The sequence below is a fragment of the Coturnix japonica genome, chromosome 22, assembly GCF_054131305.1.
Source record: "Coturnix japonica strain WE chromosome 22, WE-NBRP24, whole genome shotgun sequence".
Taxonomy (NCBI): domain Eukaryota; kingdom Metazoa; phylum Chordata; class Aves; order Galliformes; family Phasianidae; genus Coturnix; species Coturnix japonica.
In genome coordinates, this window is record NC_140684.1 from 4,650,441 (window position 1) to 4,669,488 (window position 19,048).

General features: G+C 42.5%; 2 protein-coding genes across 14 annotated transcripts in view; one reads left to right on the plus strand and one right to left on the minus strand.

Annotated features, from left to right (window-relative positions):
• TEX14 (testis expressed 14, intercellular bridge forming factor) overlaps positions 1-15,201 on the plus strand; it is a 32,616-nt gene extending 17,415 nt beyond the window's left edge. For 4 of the 13 annotated variants that reach the window (XM_015880905.3, XM_015880909.3, XM_085522017.1 and 1 more), the window contains 20 exons: positions 35-185; positions 524-1,509; positions 2,077-2,183; positions 2,604-2,683; positions 3,244-3,510; positions 4,024-4,124; positions 4,446-4,613; positions 4,962-5,004; positions 5,678-5,768; positions 7,082-7,144; positions 7,629-7,756; positions 7,945-8,135; positions 9,186-9,237; positions 9,679-9,750; positions 10,552-10,629; positions 11,986-12,103; positions 12,303-12,416; positions 13,075-13,184; positions 13,947-14,010; positions 14,217-15,201. In XM_015880905.3, coding sequence (XP_015736391.2) covers positions 35-185; positions 524-1,509; positions 2,077-2,183; positions 2,604-2,683; positions 3,244-3,510; positions 4,024-4,124; positions 4,446-4,613; positions 4,962-5,004; positions 5,678-5,768; positions 7,082-7,144; positions 7,629-7,756; positions 7,945-8,135; positions 9,186-9,237; positions 9,679-9,750; positions 10,552-10,629; positions 11,986-12,103; positions 12,303-12,416; positions 13,075-13,184; positions 13,947-14,010; positions 14,217-14,253 — 3,021 coding nt within the window. In that variant the 3' untranslated portion in view covers positions 14,254-15,201. Of the gene's footprint in view, positions 1-34; positions 186-523; positions 1,510-2,076; positions 2,184-2,603; positions 2,684-3,243; positions 3,511-3,612; positions 3,754-4,023; positions 4,125-4,445; positions 4,614-4,709; positions 4,829-4,961; positions 5,610-5,677; positions 5,769-7,081; positions 7,145-7,628; positions 7,757-7,944; positions 8,136-9,185; positions 9,238-9,678; positions 9,751-10,551; positions 10,630-11,985; positions 12,104-12,302; positions 12,417-13,074; positions 13,185-13,946; positions 14,011-14,216 lie in introns of those variants that run through there. The other 9 variants (XM_015880906.3, XM_015880908.3, XM_032448397.2 and 6 more) reach the window with 9 other exon arrangements.
• Positions 15,202-17,065: 1,864 nt separating this feature from the next.
• Positions 17,066-19,021, minus strand: LOC107322561 (pinopsin). Its single transcript, XM_015880711.3, has 5 exons — positions 18,635-19,021; positions 18,352-18,534; positions 18,028-18,173; positions 17,575-17,814; positions 17,066-17,209 (listed from the first exon to the last, which is right to left on the minus strand). Exons 1-5 carry the CDS (start codon positions 18,975-18,977, stop codon positions 17,066-17,068), a joined length of 1,056 nt encoding a protein of 351 aa, XP_015736197.2. The 5' UTR covers positions 18,978-19,021.
• Positions 19,022-19,048: the final 27 nt, after the last annotated feature.

Here is a 19,048-nt window from a genome sequence, read left to right on the forward strand (position 1 = left end):
GTAGAAGTCTTTAATAGTGATTCTTGTGTTACAGGACTTGAGTAAGTCTCAGAGTTGTCATGCTGATGAAATGGCAAAAGCCCAGAGACCTGCTGTTTTTGCAGATATAAACATCTGTTTGTCGTCAACTTTCAGCTACCGGAAGAGAACACTGGAATTGAACAAAGGAGGGTCAACAGGGGCTGGTAAGTTTCTTTTAGCAAGGTGTTGTGTGTCCTTTACTTTGTGTGCTCCCCCAGTCCATGGAGATCTGATGTGGATAATTAAAGTGTGAGCATCTTGAGATTTTGTGACATAGTTTGAGTAAAGAAAGCGTTTAGACTTGACTTCTAGTTAATAATTAATGTAAACTCAAGGCTCTTTGTCTGGTTAATAATTGGAATTCAGGCACACTGCTTTCAACAGAGGTGTTAAGTGCTGCTTATGTAATGTCTCAAAGGTGTCGATTCCTTAAAAGTATAAAATTATTGTGTCTGATGGACATCTGGAGCAATAGCTAAACCTTAACATCACATTTTTCCAGCCAGTTCTGCTGCCCCAAGGTGCCCTGCTTTTCCTGAAGAGAATAATACCTTAGTGGACATTGAGGCACCCACCAGTGTGCAGCTGGATGCACAGGAAAACACTGATGATGCAGCTTCTGAAACCCAGATGACCTGCAGCGTCAGTGATGTGGATGACAGCCTCTGTAGCTTCGAAATGAATGAAGTCTTTGCCAGTTGTCCTGACTTTCATGAAGGCTTCCTGGAAAAAGGAGCTGAATTAAATCGAACAGAAGATGATAAAAAAAGGCAGCAAAAGGAAAAAGATGAGAATGTCCTTGGAGACATGTTCTTGTCCCCTGGGATGTACTGTGAGGAGAAGCCAGTTGATGAGGAAGGAGGCGTTTCAGAGTCAGTTGCAGAATACACTACAGAAGAGGAGGAAAGAAAAAGTGAGGCCTCTGACCTGAGCACGCTGGCACAGGTGAGAGGTGATGCTGGCAGGAGGAGGATTACTCTGCCCTCAAATGAACATCACATCAGTAAATGTGTCCTTGATTTGAAGATTGTTCAGAGCATGCTGCAGCAGGTGGCAGAGTCCCTGTCCAGAACAGAGAAGAACCTGGACAAATTAGAGGCAGCTGAAAAGCAAAAGAAGCTTCTGCAGGAGGTTGGGAACAGTCGGCTCTCTAAGCAAGTTTTTCACAACACACCCTGTAACAGATCTGATAGTATTTATCAAAATACCAATAGCCCTTTTTCTGCAGCTAACACTTCTTTATGGAAGGCAGAAGGTCCGCCATCAAGGGATTATATTCCACCTCTGGTGACGTGCCATTCACAAGGAGCTCTGTGTGGAGATAGTTTCCAGTCTGTTTCAAATGTGACAGAAGAAATGTGGGCAGTTCAGAATGAAAAGTGGAAGTGCTTTCATCAGAGGAGTGAAAGTAAAAATGAAAACAGCCAGCATGATCTCAGCTTCAGGGAGTTGAAAAGCCTCGATGATCAAGTGGACCTGGACCACGAGGTAGAACTTGGAGCAGGTTTATGGTAAAGGGATGTGGTTATGAATGGTGTTCAAGAAGAGGGAAGAGTTAGATAGATAGATAGATAGATAGATAGATAGATAGATAGATAGATAGATAGATAGATAGATAGATAGATAGATAGATGTGTAACAGTGGCTGAGGAGGGAATAAAATCTTGTGTTAAAATGGGAAAGTGTGAGGGCTTGTTTTTTGTTTGGTTTTCTTTTGGTATTCTTTTATTGAAGGAGATACAAGCATATAAGCTGTCACTTCATAAAGACTTCTAGATCATTTTCATTATTAAGAATAAACAGTTGATATGCTTAGTAAAAAAGAAGGAGAAGTCTGTGTTGTCTGCTATGGGACTAATCTTGGGTCATTTAAGTGTATGTAAGCTGGTATAAATCTAGAGGAGAGTATTTGCAAGGCTAAGTTCTGGAATTGCTGTCCTTTCAGCAAAGAGAAACATAGGGAATGAAGTTTGTCTCGTCCAGTTTTTAGTATATCTCATAGACAGTAATGGAGTGCCCAGTGTGCTGAATCACGGCTTGTTGGACTCATTTCAGCATTTACTCCCACGTATATCTGCTAGATGGGAAAATAAGTTCAACTTTCGGTATCAGAGAGGGAACAACTCACATTCTGCTGCAAGTGGAAGCAAAGAAGAGAGGTGGTGAGTTTTGATTGTGTTCACAAAAATTAAGTGTAGTAGATTCATCTTGCCACAGCCACAACCCTAACCCTGGAGTGGATACATCCAGGATTGAAGATGGCAAAAGCCTTCTGTCCTATTAGGACTGCTCTGTGACTCACTGTCAGCTGCTGGGCTGAGAAGGTAACTGCTGCAACTGGGCAAGCACTTCTAAAAATGATGTTCAAATTGCAAATGCTTTGCTGTTGGAGGTCAGCATTATGGAAGTGTGACCGTGCTTAAGGAGAATAATCTAATATTGAAGTTAGTAGTAAGGGTTCTTCTCTCTGTACACAGCCTCATTCAGTTCTCAGTAGGAACACTGTAGCTTTCACAGGTGTAGGACTCGGCCCTACCTTAGGGGGACAAAAACCTGTCATGTCTTATTATGGTTTATTACAGTTGCTATCCAAAACCAGCACCTGAAATTCACAGCGCGAAAAAAAATGGGGAGAGAAGGATGATGCAACCAGAATGGACAAGTAAGTAAATCAGTGTTGACTCAGCATTCACGGCAGCAAACTTTAATGCAGTGGAGTGCATTAAAACTTAATACATTTTTGTCGTCTAAGAAAGGTCTGTTGGCCTTGATTGCTGTTGCTCTGTGAGTCTGTTTTTGGAGGAAAAAAGCAAATTAGTAGAATCCTGTGTCTTACACACTGGAAAGATGGAGTAATCACAACCACACTAATACAGTTGGATTATAAAGCTCGAAGAATATATGTCTCTTTTTAGAAGGATGTAAGGGTAGGAGAACATGAGTTTAGAATGGGTAACATAGCAATGGCCAGTGGATGGCAGTACAGAATGAATAATAGAGAATGCAAACTAACAGAGATTGCTCATAAAAAGAGGCTTATCTGTATGGTTTATGCAGGTTGTAAACTTAAATAGAAGGAAGCTTCCAGCTCTTTTCACTATAAAGGAACGCACAGGCTGTAACTTCAGCATTTTCAAGTATGCAGACACAGAGAAACACAGGGAAAGGTTTCAGAGTCCAGACTGTGTTGTGTGAGCTGCTAACTTTGTTCTTTTTGTGTAGCTGAAGTAAGGCAAATGGCTAGAAAAGTGGCCTCAGGACGACTAGAACTGATTGCTCCACATCTAGCCAGTGACTGTACGTCTGAAAGTGAAGTGGAGAGTATTAAGGAAGCATTTCAACATGTCACAAGTAGAGCCCAAAAAGGTCAAGACCAACACAGGTATAGATGGTATACAAGGGACAGTGCTGAGCCCTGGAATGTGGACTGTGAGGATGAATCTGAATCTGAGGAGAGTGATCTGGACTCTCTATTCAGAAGTTCTGGAGGTAAGACTGAAAAAACGATTTTCTTTTTTTTTTGGTCTCTATTTCCCATCAGATTTCAGCTTCTGTGATTTTTGTTAGAATGATTGGCCATTTCTCTTCCAGAGTCATTCCCCAAAAGCAAAGCCAAGTGGCTCAGTCAGTGGTGAATGCAACCTACACTTCAATATTGTACATTAATAGATGGATGAAATGTTCAGTGAGCTTGGAGACCATTCATGATCATTGATGACCACATACCAGCATGTGAGAGCTGAAGCTTTTAAATCTTTGAATATGCTCTCACTCTTATTTCTTTCTATTGGATTGCTATCAATTTTCTGCTTTATCAGCAGTATTGGACAGTGCTTCTGTAATGGTTATGGATAAAGGAATAAGAAAAACTTTGCCCGTTTTGATTAATGTCTTTTAACTTATTTCTTCATATTTTTTTGAGACAGTGCAGTTTTATTCCATCAGACCACTCATTTCTTATTATTCTTGCCCTAATCGTTGTATTCTATTTTGACATTCTAGGGGGAAGTTGCCAGTCATCATTGCAAGATGAACAGGCAGAATCTGGATCATCTAATCATAAGAATTTAGTCATTTCTCAACAAATTGAGATTGTCTCTAGGGTATGTATAAGTGTTCCAACAAATCTGGTTGCTGCTATTCACCTGTAAAACAGTTTAGAACAGTCTCCTGTTGTTCCTCATCAAGCTACTGAGGCAGCCATCTTTTTAGTTCTGATCTGACCAGCAGTCATCCTGACTTTTTTTGTTCTTTTCTTTCCTCTTCTATGAGCTGTCAGAGTAACACAAAGAGTAGGAATGAGGTTGAAATGCATAATGATCAAATTATGTATCATAGCATTTAATGCAGTTTGACATTATGGACTAAAATGTATATTCAATAGAGAGTGGAGACAGCATCTTACATGCTAGTGTCTTTCACAGGGGCATTCAAGAGAATTACCTTGTTCCTTAAATTCATATCCCAGTGAGTCTGAAGAATTCCTGACTCCAGATGATTATTTCCTTCCTCCTGCTGTTCAGGAACGCTCAGAACTAAAGGTAGAAGACACAGACACAGCAGGAACGAGGTCTGTGTCACCAAAGTTGGATGTAAGTTGAATTGCATGTGATTTATCTTACGCTCCCATTTAATTTGAAGAAGTGCTGTAGAAAATGTGAGAGTAAGGTTTTTGTTGTCTCCTGAAGGAATATCTACAAGTGAAAATGGATCTAAAAGTCAGAAAATTCTGACCTTGGTCCTTGCTGTTTGCTGGTGAGCTCTTGAAAAGCTCTCTCCATTCTGCTTATAGTGAACATCATCCTGTGTGAGTCGTCCTACTTGTTGCAGCTTCCCAGTGAGAAGTTGCATTTGCTTCCTTTTGCTCCCTGCTCTAGACCTCAAATCCTGGAGGCAGATCAGCAGGCACTCATGTTTTGTTCTTTTCTTCTTTTTAACAGAAACAGATGCCTGAAGGGGCAGGATCAGGTATTCAGGTATCAGGTAAATTTGCTCTTCAGAAGTCAGAGAGACCAAATCTTGTTGCAGTCATTTTTTGTCAGCAGCGTTCCTGTTAGAAAGGTGAAGCTGGGTTGCTTGGGGTCATTTGGAGTCTTCTGTTTGTTACACTGAGAGCTCAGAATGCTCAGGATTTTGGAAGATGGAATTTGGACCTTGCAGTCACTGAAATATCACTTAATGCAATGATTATGTTCTTGCTGTTTGATGAAGCAAGCAGGCAAATCCTACTCTTTGTTTTATACCTCAAGGCTAAGTTTATTGTTTTCATGCAACTTGCTGTGGTGCTGGGAAATGAATTTGAGTTGTATTCACACATTAATATTGTTAAAAGTATCTTGAGCATAAAAGCTTTAAGAGCTGACATTCTGTGTGCAGAGTAATGTAGGGATCATCTTTGTTTCTCCAGGCTGCTGCTTGTCTTAGCTCAAACGTGTAAATGTTGTGATATTCCCTGGTGCTTTAGTGGTTGACTGTCTGGCAGCTGTGGTATGTTTATGAAAATGCATCTTTAAAACACATTTGTCTCTTGACAACAACAAAGGTCAGAAGAGCTAAAAAATTTAATAAAGCTGCAATTTCCTGTTCAATGAGTTGTGTCACTTTCCTTTGTACTTGCAAAACCCAATAACTGGGAACATTTGTTATTTGTATTCAGGAGGAAAAATATTATTCTGCAGCACAGCAGCACAGAACTCTGGCAATAACACACGAGGAGTGAATCAGCTTAGCCATATGCCTGTAGCCAGGTAGACAGACTTATTTTCATTGTTACTCCAAGCATAAATTGAGTTATAAAGTCTGCTCTCTTTACTAAATCTGCTTAAATATCTAATATTCAAATAGGGTGTTTTTAATCATCATCTACACAACGTAGTTCATTGCCAAAATATAATAAAAGGGCTTTCATGAGTCTCGTGGGGTTTTGTTTTTTCACTGTGTTCACTCTGTTTCTTTTTGTTTGCTTGCTTAATGAAGGAGTAAAATAGGAAAAGTAAATCATGTATATAACAAATTCTTTTACACTCACGCAGTTTTAAACAGAGCAAAGATAATTCACATTATGGCTTCTGTCATCTGTTTTAATTTTGTTCTGCTGTGGTTTCAGAGCTCGAGTGGCATGGAGATGATGTGCCTTTTTCCCTTGTCTGGGAAGGGTCTGATGCAAGTACGCTCACTGCATCTTGCCTGCAGATAACATTAGCCTGTGCTGGGGGACTTGCAGTCTCACTTGTCAAGCATTGAGGTTTTTCTGTCCATTACTCCTGTAAATGTTGTATTCCAGCAGTATGCAGAGATGTCCACCAGAATCACCGCTCCGTGCTGCAAGGAGTGCTGTCCCTTAAAAAGAAACAGTCCTCCCCCTGAAGGCCTTTCAGCGGTGGTTTTTGGGCTTCTTAAAAGCTTGTAGCCTCCTTGTAGTCAGCTTGCCTTGTGTTCCCCCAGTTTGCAGCTTCTGTTCCTCAGGAGTGTGGGGGTGACAACTGCTTTTACTGTCTGTCAGTATTTGTACTCGCTCCTCTTCAATGGAGGAAATGAATGTCCAGTGTCTAAGGTTGTAGGTAGGTAGCAAGAATATAAATAATTGGCCTAAAGGTAAAAGGTAATGTTCCCAATTGCTCTGTCACTTAGGAACTGAGTGTTGGCCATCAGGACACAGAGGCCTTTTGCTCTCTTACCATCAGACTGATGCCTCTTTGACCCTGAATGGGATCGTTACAGTTTGAGAGAACAGCTTATAATGTTGACTAACCAAATGAAGATAAAGCAGCGTAGAGATGTATGTTTGCAGATGTGTATTTCACTTTCAGTCTGCTTTGAAAGCAATATATGCCATGTAGGTTTTTTTTCTATTTACTGGATGCAGTGTGCTTAAGGTAATGTCTTTCTCCTAGCTTTCTTTCTCTGATATCTAAGGTTTTAAGCAAAAAGTTTGTATGAGCTGCAGCCTGCCTCAGGGTGAAGGTCATCCTTTAAACTTCTCAGAAGAAACAAAATACATTTATTTTCCTAATTTTTCTGAGAAGATCGATGACAGTGACCTTCTCTTCCCTTATTCCAGTACTGAAGCAGCACAAGAAATGATATCAACTGAGCTGCAGGAAGACTCCAAAGAAAAAGACATGTAAGAGCCACAGCATTCTATGCTGAAACTGCTGCAAATTGGCTTTTGCCACTGTAGAAGTTCAGTGTTGACGTGTAGCAGGAAGGTGTGACAAACTGGGAGCTGGAAGACTGGAATGCTGGAAGAAGTTGGGAGATGGATGTGGAAGGGCCATCGTGTAGTTGTCCTTAGCGTAGTTCAGAATACTTTCATATTTACAAGTAATTAAATCAGTGTAACAAGTAATTAACCCAGTGTAATTTGCATGTACCTCTTTATGTTAGTGTTGTGATTCCTTGGTTCTTTCATGCATGTTACAAAGACAAAATAAAATCACTGTTAGTCTGTAGTTAAATAAATTGCATATCAAAGCAATTGTCTTCTCTAAGACTGGACAGGACTGAACAAAAGTGAAACATAAAGAACCTGAAAATAGCACCGTTTAGTGGTTTACAAGTAAAAGAACTGGCTGTAGTAACTGACAGAGTGTTTTTCCATACTTCAGATCAGTGACAGATATTCAGGATTTGTCAAGTATTCCCTGTAAGGAAGAGAACTATTACGGGGATATCAACTGTAAAACGCCTGGAGTGAGTCGTGCACCACCAAGTGTCAGCACTCCCATCAGCGCAGGTAACTGCAGAACAGGGGAGTAGGGGACAAGTTAATTGCTTGAGTGTTTTATGCCAGGAGCCAGGCCTTTCTGCCAAGTAAAAACTGTTTGTATGGATCACAACATCTCCACTCATGTAGCACCAATGCAGAAATGTCGTTTTCTAGCTTTGCTACCATCTTATTTTCTTTTTTCCTTTTAATGCTAGAGGAAAAAATGCCAGTAGCCTTTGAGAAGCACAGATGCTGCCATGAAGTAGTTCTGGATTCTTCCTCATGTGTTTGTCAAGAGGTTTCCTCTGCAGTGTCCAGGACGTTCAACACAGCCTATGAAGGGGAAAGGAGCACTGAAGTTTTCTCTGCCTCTCCAGGTGTTTGTTCCTCTGGATTGAATGAGCCTGTAAGTCTAGGAAATGAAACAAATTGCACTTAACTCAGTGTAAACATTGACCAGCATCAAAGCGGCCTTACCTGGTGATAAAGAATTGCTGCTTCTCAGCATTAGATCCAGTGATCTTGCAATACCAAAGCAATGCAAATTGGCAAAATTATGAGGTAGAAAAGACTGGTTTTATTGGAGGAGGGAGTTGGCACAGTGCTCTTCTGGTGTGTCAGCAGCTGGTGGCTTACCAGAACCATTCAGAATTCACAACTGAACCGTGCATTATGTGCACTGAAGGTATGGTGTAGCCACAGCGTTATCTTAACTGTCTTTCCAGTCAGCTTGTATATAAAACAGTTGCCTGTTAGTATGTTTTTCTTATTCTGTGATGGAGTTGTCGTTTAGTTATTAAATTAGCATTTGTTCAGCCAGAACAGTAGTGACTGCGTTCAGTGTCATCAGGTCAGCTCTGTGTTTTTGGGCTTGCATAGAAAACTGTTGAAATTCATTAAGCCCATTAGCATCTCATTGTGCCTTGACTGGTTATACAGACAATTGATTGTGTTGCTTCTTTGTCTAGAATTGGCTTCTAGGATCCAAGTGCCTCAAGTAGCTGCTTCCATTTTGAAGTCTGTGAAGTCTGACCTTTGATTACAAATCTCAGATTTTTAGGGGGTTCTTTTGGTAAATGAATGTATGTGGCTTCAATAAGTAAAGATTCCAAACAGAATGAGAAAATAGGAGTTGTCAGAACTGTCTTTCCAGAGAACTGCTGTCCAACTTCCCATACAGAACATCAAACTAAATGAATGTTGTGTAGCTGACCATATCTTTATGACTAGCAAAAAGATGAGGAACAAGCAGCCTAAGCAGAATTTCTGACATGTCTGGCTTGCCTGAATGCTTTCTATTTTGTCATCTTCTGAAATAACTGCAAAGCTTATTTAGAAATTTAAATAAGAGTTTATTTAATATCTTATCCCATTTTTGACTTGGTATGTTAAGGTGGTAGTTGGGGAGCGGCAGTTCTTCAGTTTACCTTGTGTTCCATTCTGTATGGTCCTACAGGATGGATTGTCAGTTGTTGCTTCATCCTCGAGAAGCACCAGGAAGGCACCTGGTAAGTCTTTCAACCCACCCCCAGCCCAAATAGAGTGATCAGTAAATGGGTAAATGGATTTGAAAGGAGTTTTGTAGAATTTCTTTTATTTCTGGGCATTTCTTTTTGTAAGGGTAACTCAGTTGTGTATTGCTAGTGACTGTGACATAAGGAATCATGTGGCTGCCCTTGCAGGCTAAGAACTGTGACCTTTAATCTGACCTTTTATTGGCTTAAAATCAGCAATGCAAAATTGAGAACTGCATGTGCAAGTCCAGCTCCGAATAATTTTTCCTTTCTGATAGTACTTAAAGATATTTGATAAAGTGTGAATGAGCTGGGCTCGTGAAGGTTGATAAATGAAATGTGTCAGCAAGATGCTGTCACAGTCTGAGTTTATATCTCAGTGATTAAGAATTAATCACTGCTAATTAACTTTCCCACCGCCCCCCCCCATTTCAGTGCTCGCTCAGGCACCTATCCACCTCCTGGATGAGCTCCCTGCACCAGCCCAAGAGCTGCTGGATGAAATTGGTAAGAGTCACTTCACCCAAAATGATACAAGATGTGCCAGCTGCGTTTTAAAGCCAAGGACAGTCCTTCAGTACACAATCACGATTTTTCCTCAAATCATTCTCTACTAAAATATACAAGAGCTTCCAAATCAGTTGCAGTCAGGTCATGATAAGAAAAGGAAGTTAGGCATCAACAGCTTAAACAACCCTCGGTTATTTTTGTCCTTGAAGCTTCTGCATCTCACATAATGGTTAGTTGCTGTTGCTGACTGCAGCTTGATTGTTGAGTACAGATGTAATTAAGCACTGGAACAAATTTTGTGTAGATTGAAGTTTTCAAAGGTGTCATGGAGCTACGTGTGTTGTTCATTAAAACCAATGCAGACGAGGGAGCTGCATCCCTTAGGTATTTTTGCAGAGCTTAGCTTCAATGATTTACATTTATTGTTGTAGTCACATATTTTTACAGTGTTGTCTGGAGATGTAACAAAAAGGGGTTTTTTTTTGGTGTAAATTACAGGAAAGAATTTCATTGATTGATTTATTTTGCAGCCATAAACTCTTCCTAAGCAAACATAAGGATAATTAAATGTGCATAGATCCTATGCTCTTTTGAAAAGGAGGCACCTGGGCAATTCTGATCCTTTTATTTCCTCCTTTAGCAAAACAGGAACGTGTAGAGACTGTCATCAAGTAAATAAATAATGATCAGAGGCAGTTTATAACATCAATAGACAAAGTAATTCTAATCTGTGTTTGGGTGGATAAAGACAAGTGGTTTGTCAGGTTGTATGAAGTAAGGAAATGTTGTTTCTAACAGAGTGTTTAAAGCAGCAAGATTCCAATGCTCGAGACTTCATGGAAGAGGGATTGTGTGACTGCAGAGTGCAAAGGAATGGTTAGTAAGAGCCCTAAAGTGAATACTATGGATTAACAAATAACTTCTGTGTTACTGCAGAACTACTTGAATACTTGTCATGGCATATCCAGATTTTAAGATTATTTTATGAATTGTAGCTGTTTTGGAAAATGCATCAGATACTTGGAAGGATCTCCCTTTGCTCAGTAAGACCATATTGGCTGTTTGCACAAACAGTGCCTCCTCCACCAGTGTTCAGTGGCTTTCTCTGTGCAATCACCTCTTGAGTTCTGATATGGGAGGCTTGAGTTCTGAACTATCAGAATTAATCCGCTTTTGTTACATCACTGTAATACATGCTGTGTTCAAACGTAGGTGATGAAACACACAAAGGTGGTGGTGATGTGCAGCTGATGTAAGATGCTCCATTGAAAGCAGCCAGCGCACACCAACTGCTTATGCTCCTGATTCACCGTAATGAAATAATGCCTGTGGTCTTACGGCATAAGGAAATAGCATCTGTTGGGATAATCAGTGTTGTGTTTCCTGTTCTGTTACAAAGGTACCAAAGATAGTGGTGCATGTTGCTTCTGAAACTGCATGTAGTAGTGGGAATCATTTTTAGGTGTAGTAATGTCAGAAAACCTGTCTTTACACTGTGCGTTTGTTTCTAATGAGTCAGAAAGTTGGCTGAATAGTATGGTCACTTGAGAATGGTACTTGTTTGTGTTATCCTCCAGCTTGGTTGGATCTGCTCCCATGTAAAATGGTTACCCAAAGGGTAGAAGCTACTGGGACTTTATTCATAGGAGTTCCCTGGTTTTAGGTGGCAAAGAATTACTCGCTCTTCAATCACGGAGGTTTTGTTGTATTTGCATAAAGTACAGCTATTTCAGACTCCATTTTTGTGACAGCCCACTGCTTCCTGCTTATCGTAGCTTAGCAGAAGGTGGCTGAATATATTCACATGCTGTAGAGAACAGAACTTAGTGAGATAAGTACGGGGAGTTGAGAATATCATAGGATTTTGCTAAATAGGGTAACAAAGCTAACATCCACAGGTTTTCTTTTGATTTTTCTTCCGTATCTAGGATTGTAAGGGGGAAGATTAAAGATTAATTTCCACATGCATTTTTCATTTAAGTATGAAGCAAAATGTTCGCTCTTGCAAGCCTAAAATATGCACTGCCATCAAATGCTTGTATACATCTTGCTGTTGGCCATCTATCACTGTAAATAATTTGGATTTCCTTAGTTGGTGGAAGATCAGATGGCTGAGGGAGGAGTAGCTCAACAGCAGACAACTGCAGGTTTCCTGAGCATAGTAAATAAAACCACAGTTTATTTACTGTTTTCCTTTCATCCCTTTGACTTTAAAATCTTTTCTGTGAGCAGATTCTGGTCAAATTAGAATGGAAGGCACAGAGACGAAAAAAGAAATGGAGATAAAGGAGGAGTGTGATTGTGGTGTGCAGTCTATGGAGACATTTAATCTAGCAGAGGAAACAGAAAGGTATGAAAAACACAAGGATGATAACAGCGTACATCATTTTGTATTGCGAAGATATAGAATAATGGTTCCAATGTATCATTAACAGGATCCAGTGCTTGTAGTAAATCAGCTGTTGTAAGAACTGTGATCATTTGGACTGTTTTCTTTGAAAAGGTGTAGTATTAAACATAGCAGCATGCATTTAAACTCTCTTATTCAGCAGGGCTCACTCCACTCTTGATGACGCTTTAGAAAGAATGCTCTGTGCTGTTCCTGCAGATGAGCAAGTTCAAGAACAAGAAGAAGATGAGGAAATTCAGGGCTATGCTCTCGGGTTAGCTGATAATTGCTACATTATTCATAACTTTGTCTTGTTTATGTTCTGTGTTCAGACCTGTGTTGGACTTGTCAGAAAATGGGCTGTTGCTCTTTAGGCAGTAAAGCGTCGAGGAAGTCTGCTTGGAGGCATCCATCAGAACTGTCAGTACTAAATTGAGAGAGAAAAGGGTATTTTTGTTAAGATAATTTCCTGTAAGTGGAAAGCAGCCATTTCCAATCGGCCTGGAAGGCAGCGCGTCTTACTATGCAACACAAGATAGTCTGATGTTCAGGATTAGGATTTATTTATTTTTAAGGCAAGTCTCAGGGTAACCAGGAGAGTCTCCCTGATAGGGCAGTGTGATTGCTGCAGTCTGTTTTCATATCTTTATATGCGTCTGTATTCATAAATGGCTCAGTCCAAAGCCCATTCTCACTCACAGTCAAACCACGTTTGTGTAATCACTGGAGCCTGATTATGGATGTAAAGGTAAAACACACGTGCAGATTTAGTTGGAAGAGATTATTTTAAGGTTGGGTGGGGTCAGATGCCCATTGCAGCCCAGGGCAAAAGTAAAAAAGCATCTTTCATCTCCATTGGCTTTTCTTTTAGTACTCTGTATTCATCCTCTCTAAAAGAAAATGAGATGATATGTAAATCTCTGTCATTTAAGGGCTGCAAGCCTGAGAGATCCTCAAGATGTTGGAAGGAAGAAGAAAGTAGAGGAAGGTGGAGCCAGGGCACGAAGCAGTGGGGCAGATGGCTGCGCTGGGAGTTCAGAAGGTCCTTTTCATCTGTAAAGCTGCTGGGTGCTGTACTGGACAGTGTCTCATTTATTATGTTCTTAGCATTGAATTTGTCAAGCACGCACAGTGTAGTGTTTTGCTTTTCCTCATTTGTTCCATCTGGCTATTGCTTCTACCCCATGATTTTGAAAGAGAGGAAGCTGCTGCAGGCTTGAGCTCTGCAGAGATGCTTAGAAACTTTTGTTTTTTAAATCAGTTTAGACTGACAGTGCTCTGGAATGCTTGCAGAAATGTATGTATGTCTGGTTGTGAGGGTGCAGTTTCCTCTACTGACCTCTCCAGAGCAATGAAGGACAGTTCACATTACTGCACCTGTGTCCCATTTAGTCCTCAGCCTGCCTGGTTTAGGCATCTAAAGACTTCACATTGTGAGCACTTTGGTCTGTTAGCACCCTCATTTGGTATGTACCTGTGTGGCATGTGCCAATGCCATCAGATCCCTAAAACAGCTGTCTTTCAATCTAGTCTCTCCAGGCTTTCCTCTAATAGAAACTGGAAGCAGGGAGGGAGGACATGAGATGAAATAGAAGAGCTTCCTCTATTGTCTGTGTCAGAGGTGAAGTCATTTTACACGGCTGGCAGCTAAGGTATCATTCTGCAAGCAGGTTTCTGGCCTAACCAAAGGAATCTGCAGTGCTGATGAAACCGGGGCTTTCTCTCTGAAGTGTTGTGACTGTGTGTGGTTTTGGTTTATTTAAATGTGCTTGTAAAATTTTATTGTCTATTTTTGTTTTTTAAGGCAAGCATTCTGAAGATCAGAGATTCCGCTTACGGGAACACCAGTCTTCAGCTTCTCCATTCAGGTGAGGAAACTCTATGACTTCAATTGGGATTTAAACAGAAATTTGTGTCCTCTGGCCCTGTGAGATTCATTCTTGTTTTTCACACCCAGGAGGCAGGAGGGGCAATATGAAATCCCATTCTCTTCCACGCTTGGTCTGATACAAGGGGAAAAAAAAACCACAGCTGTGTAACTTTCCTTAGCAGTGCCTTCCTTTTGTTCCTACAGGGTAATTATTTTGGATCAGGATGGTTCTCCTACGTGATTAGAATGGACAGTGAATACATCTTAATACATCACTGCTGGTACAGTATTCAGCCTGCGAACTGCAGCCCTATTTTGGTCATGAAGACTTTTAATGCTCAGTCTTGTTTTATCTGCAGCAGCAAGTACTGAACAAAATAGCAGTGCTTTACTTTATAGTGCAGTTTATGCTGTTTTTTGCCACCGTTTTATATCAGTTACACTGCAAAGGTGATCTGTTTCCTGAACAGAGCAGCCTAGTAAGCCGGCTTTTTGTTTTTCTGTATGCACACTTTCATAAGCAAAATACTTTGTTCGCTCTTTTGCATTACACAGTTTTCAGTGTTAGACAAAATGACTGTAATTCTGTAACTGCTGTTACTGCTCAGACTCATCTAATTTTTCCTTGCTGGAGTGTGGAGTGCTGTGTTGCAGCCCACGTGGTGTATGTTTTTCCTTGCTCATTAAATTTAACAAGGCTAATTTCTTGTTTTCTCTTCTCTTAGTGCTTTTGTGATCTAGTGTTGAACCGATTTGACTGATAAAGGGAATTAATTGCTGTGCAGAAAGTTAATGAGAAAAAAGCAGTGTTCTTTCAGAGATGCATTATATGATATTTTCCCTGTCAGCATTCAACAAGAAGATAGAAAAGTTAGCATTACTAGATAGCTGTTGTTTAATTAAACCTCGCTTCTTTGGTCCAAAAAAGGTCCCTGGGAAGTAACTGACTTTTGGATCAGGCTTTTGCTGGGCACAGCGAGGTCATGTTTAACTGATTAACACTGTCTGGGTGCAGAACGTGTAAGGATTGTCCTTATCTATATTGAACACAGTGCGATTCTATGGGCATTCTTACAGTTTTGTGTACCATGTATTTCCCTTTCCTCCTTGATCAAGGAGGGAAATTTTGCCAATCTGTAACTGTTAGTTAATTTGGCTTAATGATACTAATAAAAATCTTTACACTTAATGTGCCGCCATGTGATTATTCTTCTGTTTTTCACTTGTAGTTTCCTCCACATTCAAGGGGTTCTGCATCCTTGCTGCAGGCAGAGGAACATCATACTCTTGGTACACAAACTGCTGCAACAAGACCTTGCTCTGCACAGGCAGGGGGCTGTGGGGGGCCCTGTGTGGCAGCAAGGAATGTATGGTAGTGACAAATGCATGCAGAAGTTAAATCACAAGTTTGCTGTGTGATCCTGCCCCTGTTACCCATAGCTGAGAAGTGCTTGAGGACCATTACCTCTTGCTTTGGACAATGTTTATGCATTGTCTTTGTGTATGAATTAAAGGAAAAACAGCTAAAACTTGCTGGTCTGCAGCAGTGCAGCGGAGTGGAGCAAGCACGCGTGAGTTCTAATGCACGTAATTAAGAACACTTTGGTTTGCAACATGTGAGATTTTCCTTGGCTCCTTGGATTCTTTTTTTTTCCCCCCTGCTTTATCTATCAGACCAAATGGTGAGCAGACTGTGAACCATTTTCCTATCTTTTTTTAATCTTAATGTGGAGAATTTTTATTTCTGTTGCTAGAGAACCTTTCTAGCAGTCCATAGCCTGTCTGCTCTCCTTATCAAGACTGGAACACAGCAGTTGGAGATTTCGGTTGTTAAGCTGCTTGTACTTTTCCAGAATTAAGTTTAGCATGAATGTAAATCATCCTAATAACATAAAGCACGGACACAAAAGCTGTAATTAACAGGAAGCATAAAACAAGGACCAACGAAAGGCAGCAGAAAAGATCAGAGGCGGCCCCATCTAATGCTGCTTTTCAGCTTCCCTGAGAATGGGAGGCCAATTAATTAAATTAAAACAGGATGCTGAGCTGTTCAGATTCTCTCTGAGGCTCCAGAGGGGAGGTTTCCCAGGGGGAAGCTGGGACAGGGGGCTTGGAACTGGGTGAGGATGGGCGCCCTGTCTCCCTGCTGATGTAGCTTTAGAGGCCCTTGCAGAGCCCTGCAGGGAGTTCATTGAGTGAAGGCATGCAAGGACAGAAGCAGTTGCTTGTTCCATAAGCAGCAGCCATGTCCTCAGTTCCTTTGTACCTGTCACCGTGTTGTACTTGTTTTTTTTCTAGGTGTGGTTTTGTTGGTTGGTTATGTTTTTGTTTTGAAGCTGAAACTCAGGGAAGAAAAAGCTCTGTACCCCAAATCTCATCATAGTCTGTGCTAGTCCACCTTGCTGGGAGATCAGTGAGCTTTCCATACTGCCTTAAATATAAATAAATACCTTTGTATCTAACTTGCCATGTTGATCTTTCCCTTTGTGAGTGTCTGTGGCACCTGCTATGAGAGCAGTCATGCCGGCTGTAGTAGCTGGAGGTAAAACATTTTCTATGGTAAAGCAGATGAAGGTGAGCTAGTAAGTTTTTGTTACTGTTTATTAATGCAGTCTGCCCCTAAACATACCTGATTGACTCTTGTACTGTGGCCTAAGGCTTCATAGCAAGCTTGGACAAAACAAATATACAACTCAGTCTATAGAGAGACAGCAGATGTATGTCTTGTTGCTATGTAATGCTTTGCAGGTGCCAGATAAAGCCAGACTGCACAAAGCTGAGCTTGTGATTTGTTGCATGGAGGAAAAGCAGCAGCAGTTTTTGTCTTCCTGATGTGCTGAGGTGAGAAGCTGTAGGAGAGGGGTGAAATAAGGCCTGTGCTTCACCCTGTGCCAGGGGCTCTTCTGACACAAGAAGGCAATGTTGTGCTTTTCTGGGCTGCTGGGTCCTCATGAGGCACTGCTCCCTGGCCCTGCGTTGTGCCCACATTGGTGAGGTTGTGCAGGACGTGCTGTGCTGAAGCAGAGGTTTTTGCAGGCAGGAGTGGGCAGCGGTCACACAGGATGTGCTGGCATCACTTTATTCCTCAGGCCCCCTGCAGTGACACCTGCGTGGGACCTGGGTGTCCCTGGGGAGGCTTTTCCTGTCTGCTTGGGCTGGTAACCACAGCACAGCATTTCCAGCAGGCAGCTCTGGAACTGGGTAGGGAAGGGAAGGGTTAGGTGTTGGGATGGGATCTGGCTTCAGTCTATCGTGTTTTGCGTTTGCTGGGGACTCATTTGGGATTAATTGCAGACACTTAGCAGTTTATTGATGTTAGAAGTGATGTTCTGCATGTTCAGGGAGCAGTTTGTGGTCTAAACCAAAATTGTCTGATCCCATAAAATTGCAGAAGCAGAAAATGAGCTGATGTTTGGGTTAGGAGGCACAATCCTGTCCCATCTTATTCCAAATGGGCTGAACCTGTCTGTGCTTCCAGATAGGGTGGGAAGTCCCTCCTCATTTTATGAGACCATTGAGGAGCTCCAGTGAAGCTTTTTTTGTCAGGTAAAGGCTTTCTTACCTGCTTGTTCATGAAGACATAGATGATGGGGTTGTACACGGTGGCCGTCTTGGAGAAATAGGAGGGCAAGGAGGCGAGGACCGGCTGGATGACGATGCCCTTATGGGTGGCCACCACCAAAGCAAACGTGCTGTAGGGCAGCCAGCAGAGCAGGAAGGCCATCACCATCACTACCACCATCCGTGTCACCTCCCGCTCTGCCTGCTGCGTGGTGTCAGCTTCCTTCTGCTGTGCTGCAGCCTGCGGGGAGTTGGGGATGTTGGAGAGGAGCTGCAGAGAGCCCATAGAGATAGAACTGCAAGCCCCAGTGAGAAGGGGATACGGGGTTGTGTCGTATCAAGAGAGAACCCAAAGCATCGCATCACATAATGTGTTTATTTGGGCGCTGCCTGGGAAGGGGGTGTGAACCCTGGCTAAAGAAGCCCCAAAGCTGCCCTGCACAGCAGCACGTACCGCCCGCAGGGTCACCAGCAGGTTTGTGTAGGAGAAGAGGATGAGGCCGAGCGGCAGGACGAAGCAGGTGACAAACAGGGACAGGATGTAGCTGTTGTTGTTGCTGCCACCCGTGTACCAGTTAGGGCCGCACGATGTCCTCAACCCTGGAACAAACCAAATTTGACACTAACAAACTGCAGTGAAAAAGCTCCAAACCACCTCTCAGTTCTCCAAACGATCTCCATACATGAGCTGCTGTGTGCTCTCCAACCCCTTCCCTGCTTGCAGACAGCTGCGATGGATGCCATGCAGTGCTGGTACTACCCGATGTCCACCTCCTACCTTCAGGCACGTAGCTGCTCCAGCCCAGCAGTGGTGGGGTGCTCCAGAGCAGTGCCCAGCCCCACGTGAAGGCGCAGCCGCTCACCGCGTGCTGGCGTTGGAAACGGAAATCTCCCAGGGGTCTGCAGACCACAATGTAGCGCTCGAGGGCCAGGATGGCCAACGACCACAGCCCCACAATGCCTGGGGAGAGGAGGAGGGGTAGTGGTCCAGCAGCAGACCTTGTGCTGGGATGGGTGGGCTGTACCAACCCAGCCCAGGCTTTTGAGCTCCGTGTCCTTACCTGTCAGGGAGACCATGAAGCCCTCCAGCTCACACATCCTCCTGCCGAACACGAAGAAGCCATTGATGTTGTTGGAGAGGCTGACGGTGCTGCCGCATAGCGTCACCAGCAGGTCAGCCACGGCCAGGTTCACCAGGATATAATTCAATGGGGAGCGGAGCTTTTTGTAGCGGATGGACACCACGATGACCAGCCCGTTCACCACCGAGGCACAGGTGACCACTGTGCCCATCAGCACAGCCACCCCCACATAAGTGCTCTGTGGAGCCAGGTAGGGCCACTGGGGGCCATCAAAAGGCCCTGGGGTCCCATTGGGAGGTGCCTGGGAGCTGTTGGAGGACATGGATGCTCCTGAAGCACTGCGCCTGTGGAGCCCAACAGATGACTCTCCCCAAAAGCCGCCTCTTTATAAAG

Coding starts and splice junctions, on each gene's coding strand:
- LOC107322561 (XM_015880711.3), bottom strand. CDS start 18,977: ATGTCCTCCAACAGCTCCCAGGCACCTCCCAATGGGACCCCAGGGCCT. Junction 18,174..18,351: donor GAGCAGCTACGTGCCTGAAG/GTAGGAGGTGGA, acceptor GGTTTGTTCCAG/GGTTGAGGACATCGTGCGGC. Junction 17,815..18,027: donor TGCTGGTGACCCTGCGGGCG/GTACGTGCTGCT, acceptor AACTCCCCGCAG/GCTGCAGCACAGCAGAAGGA.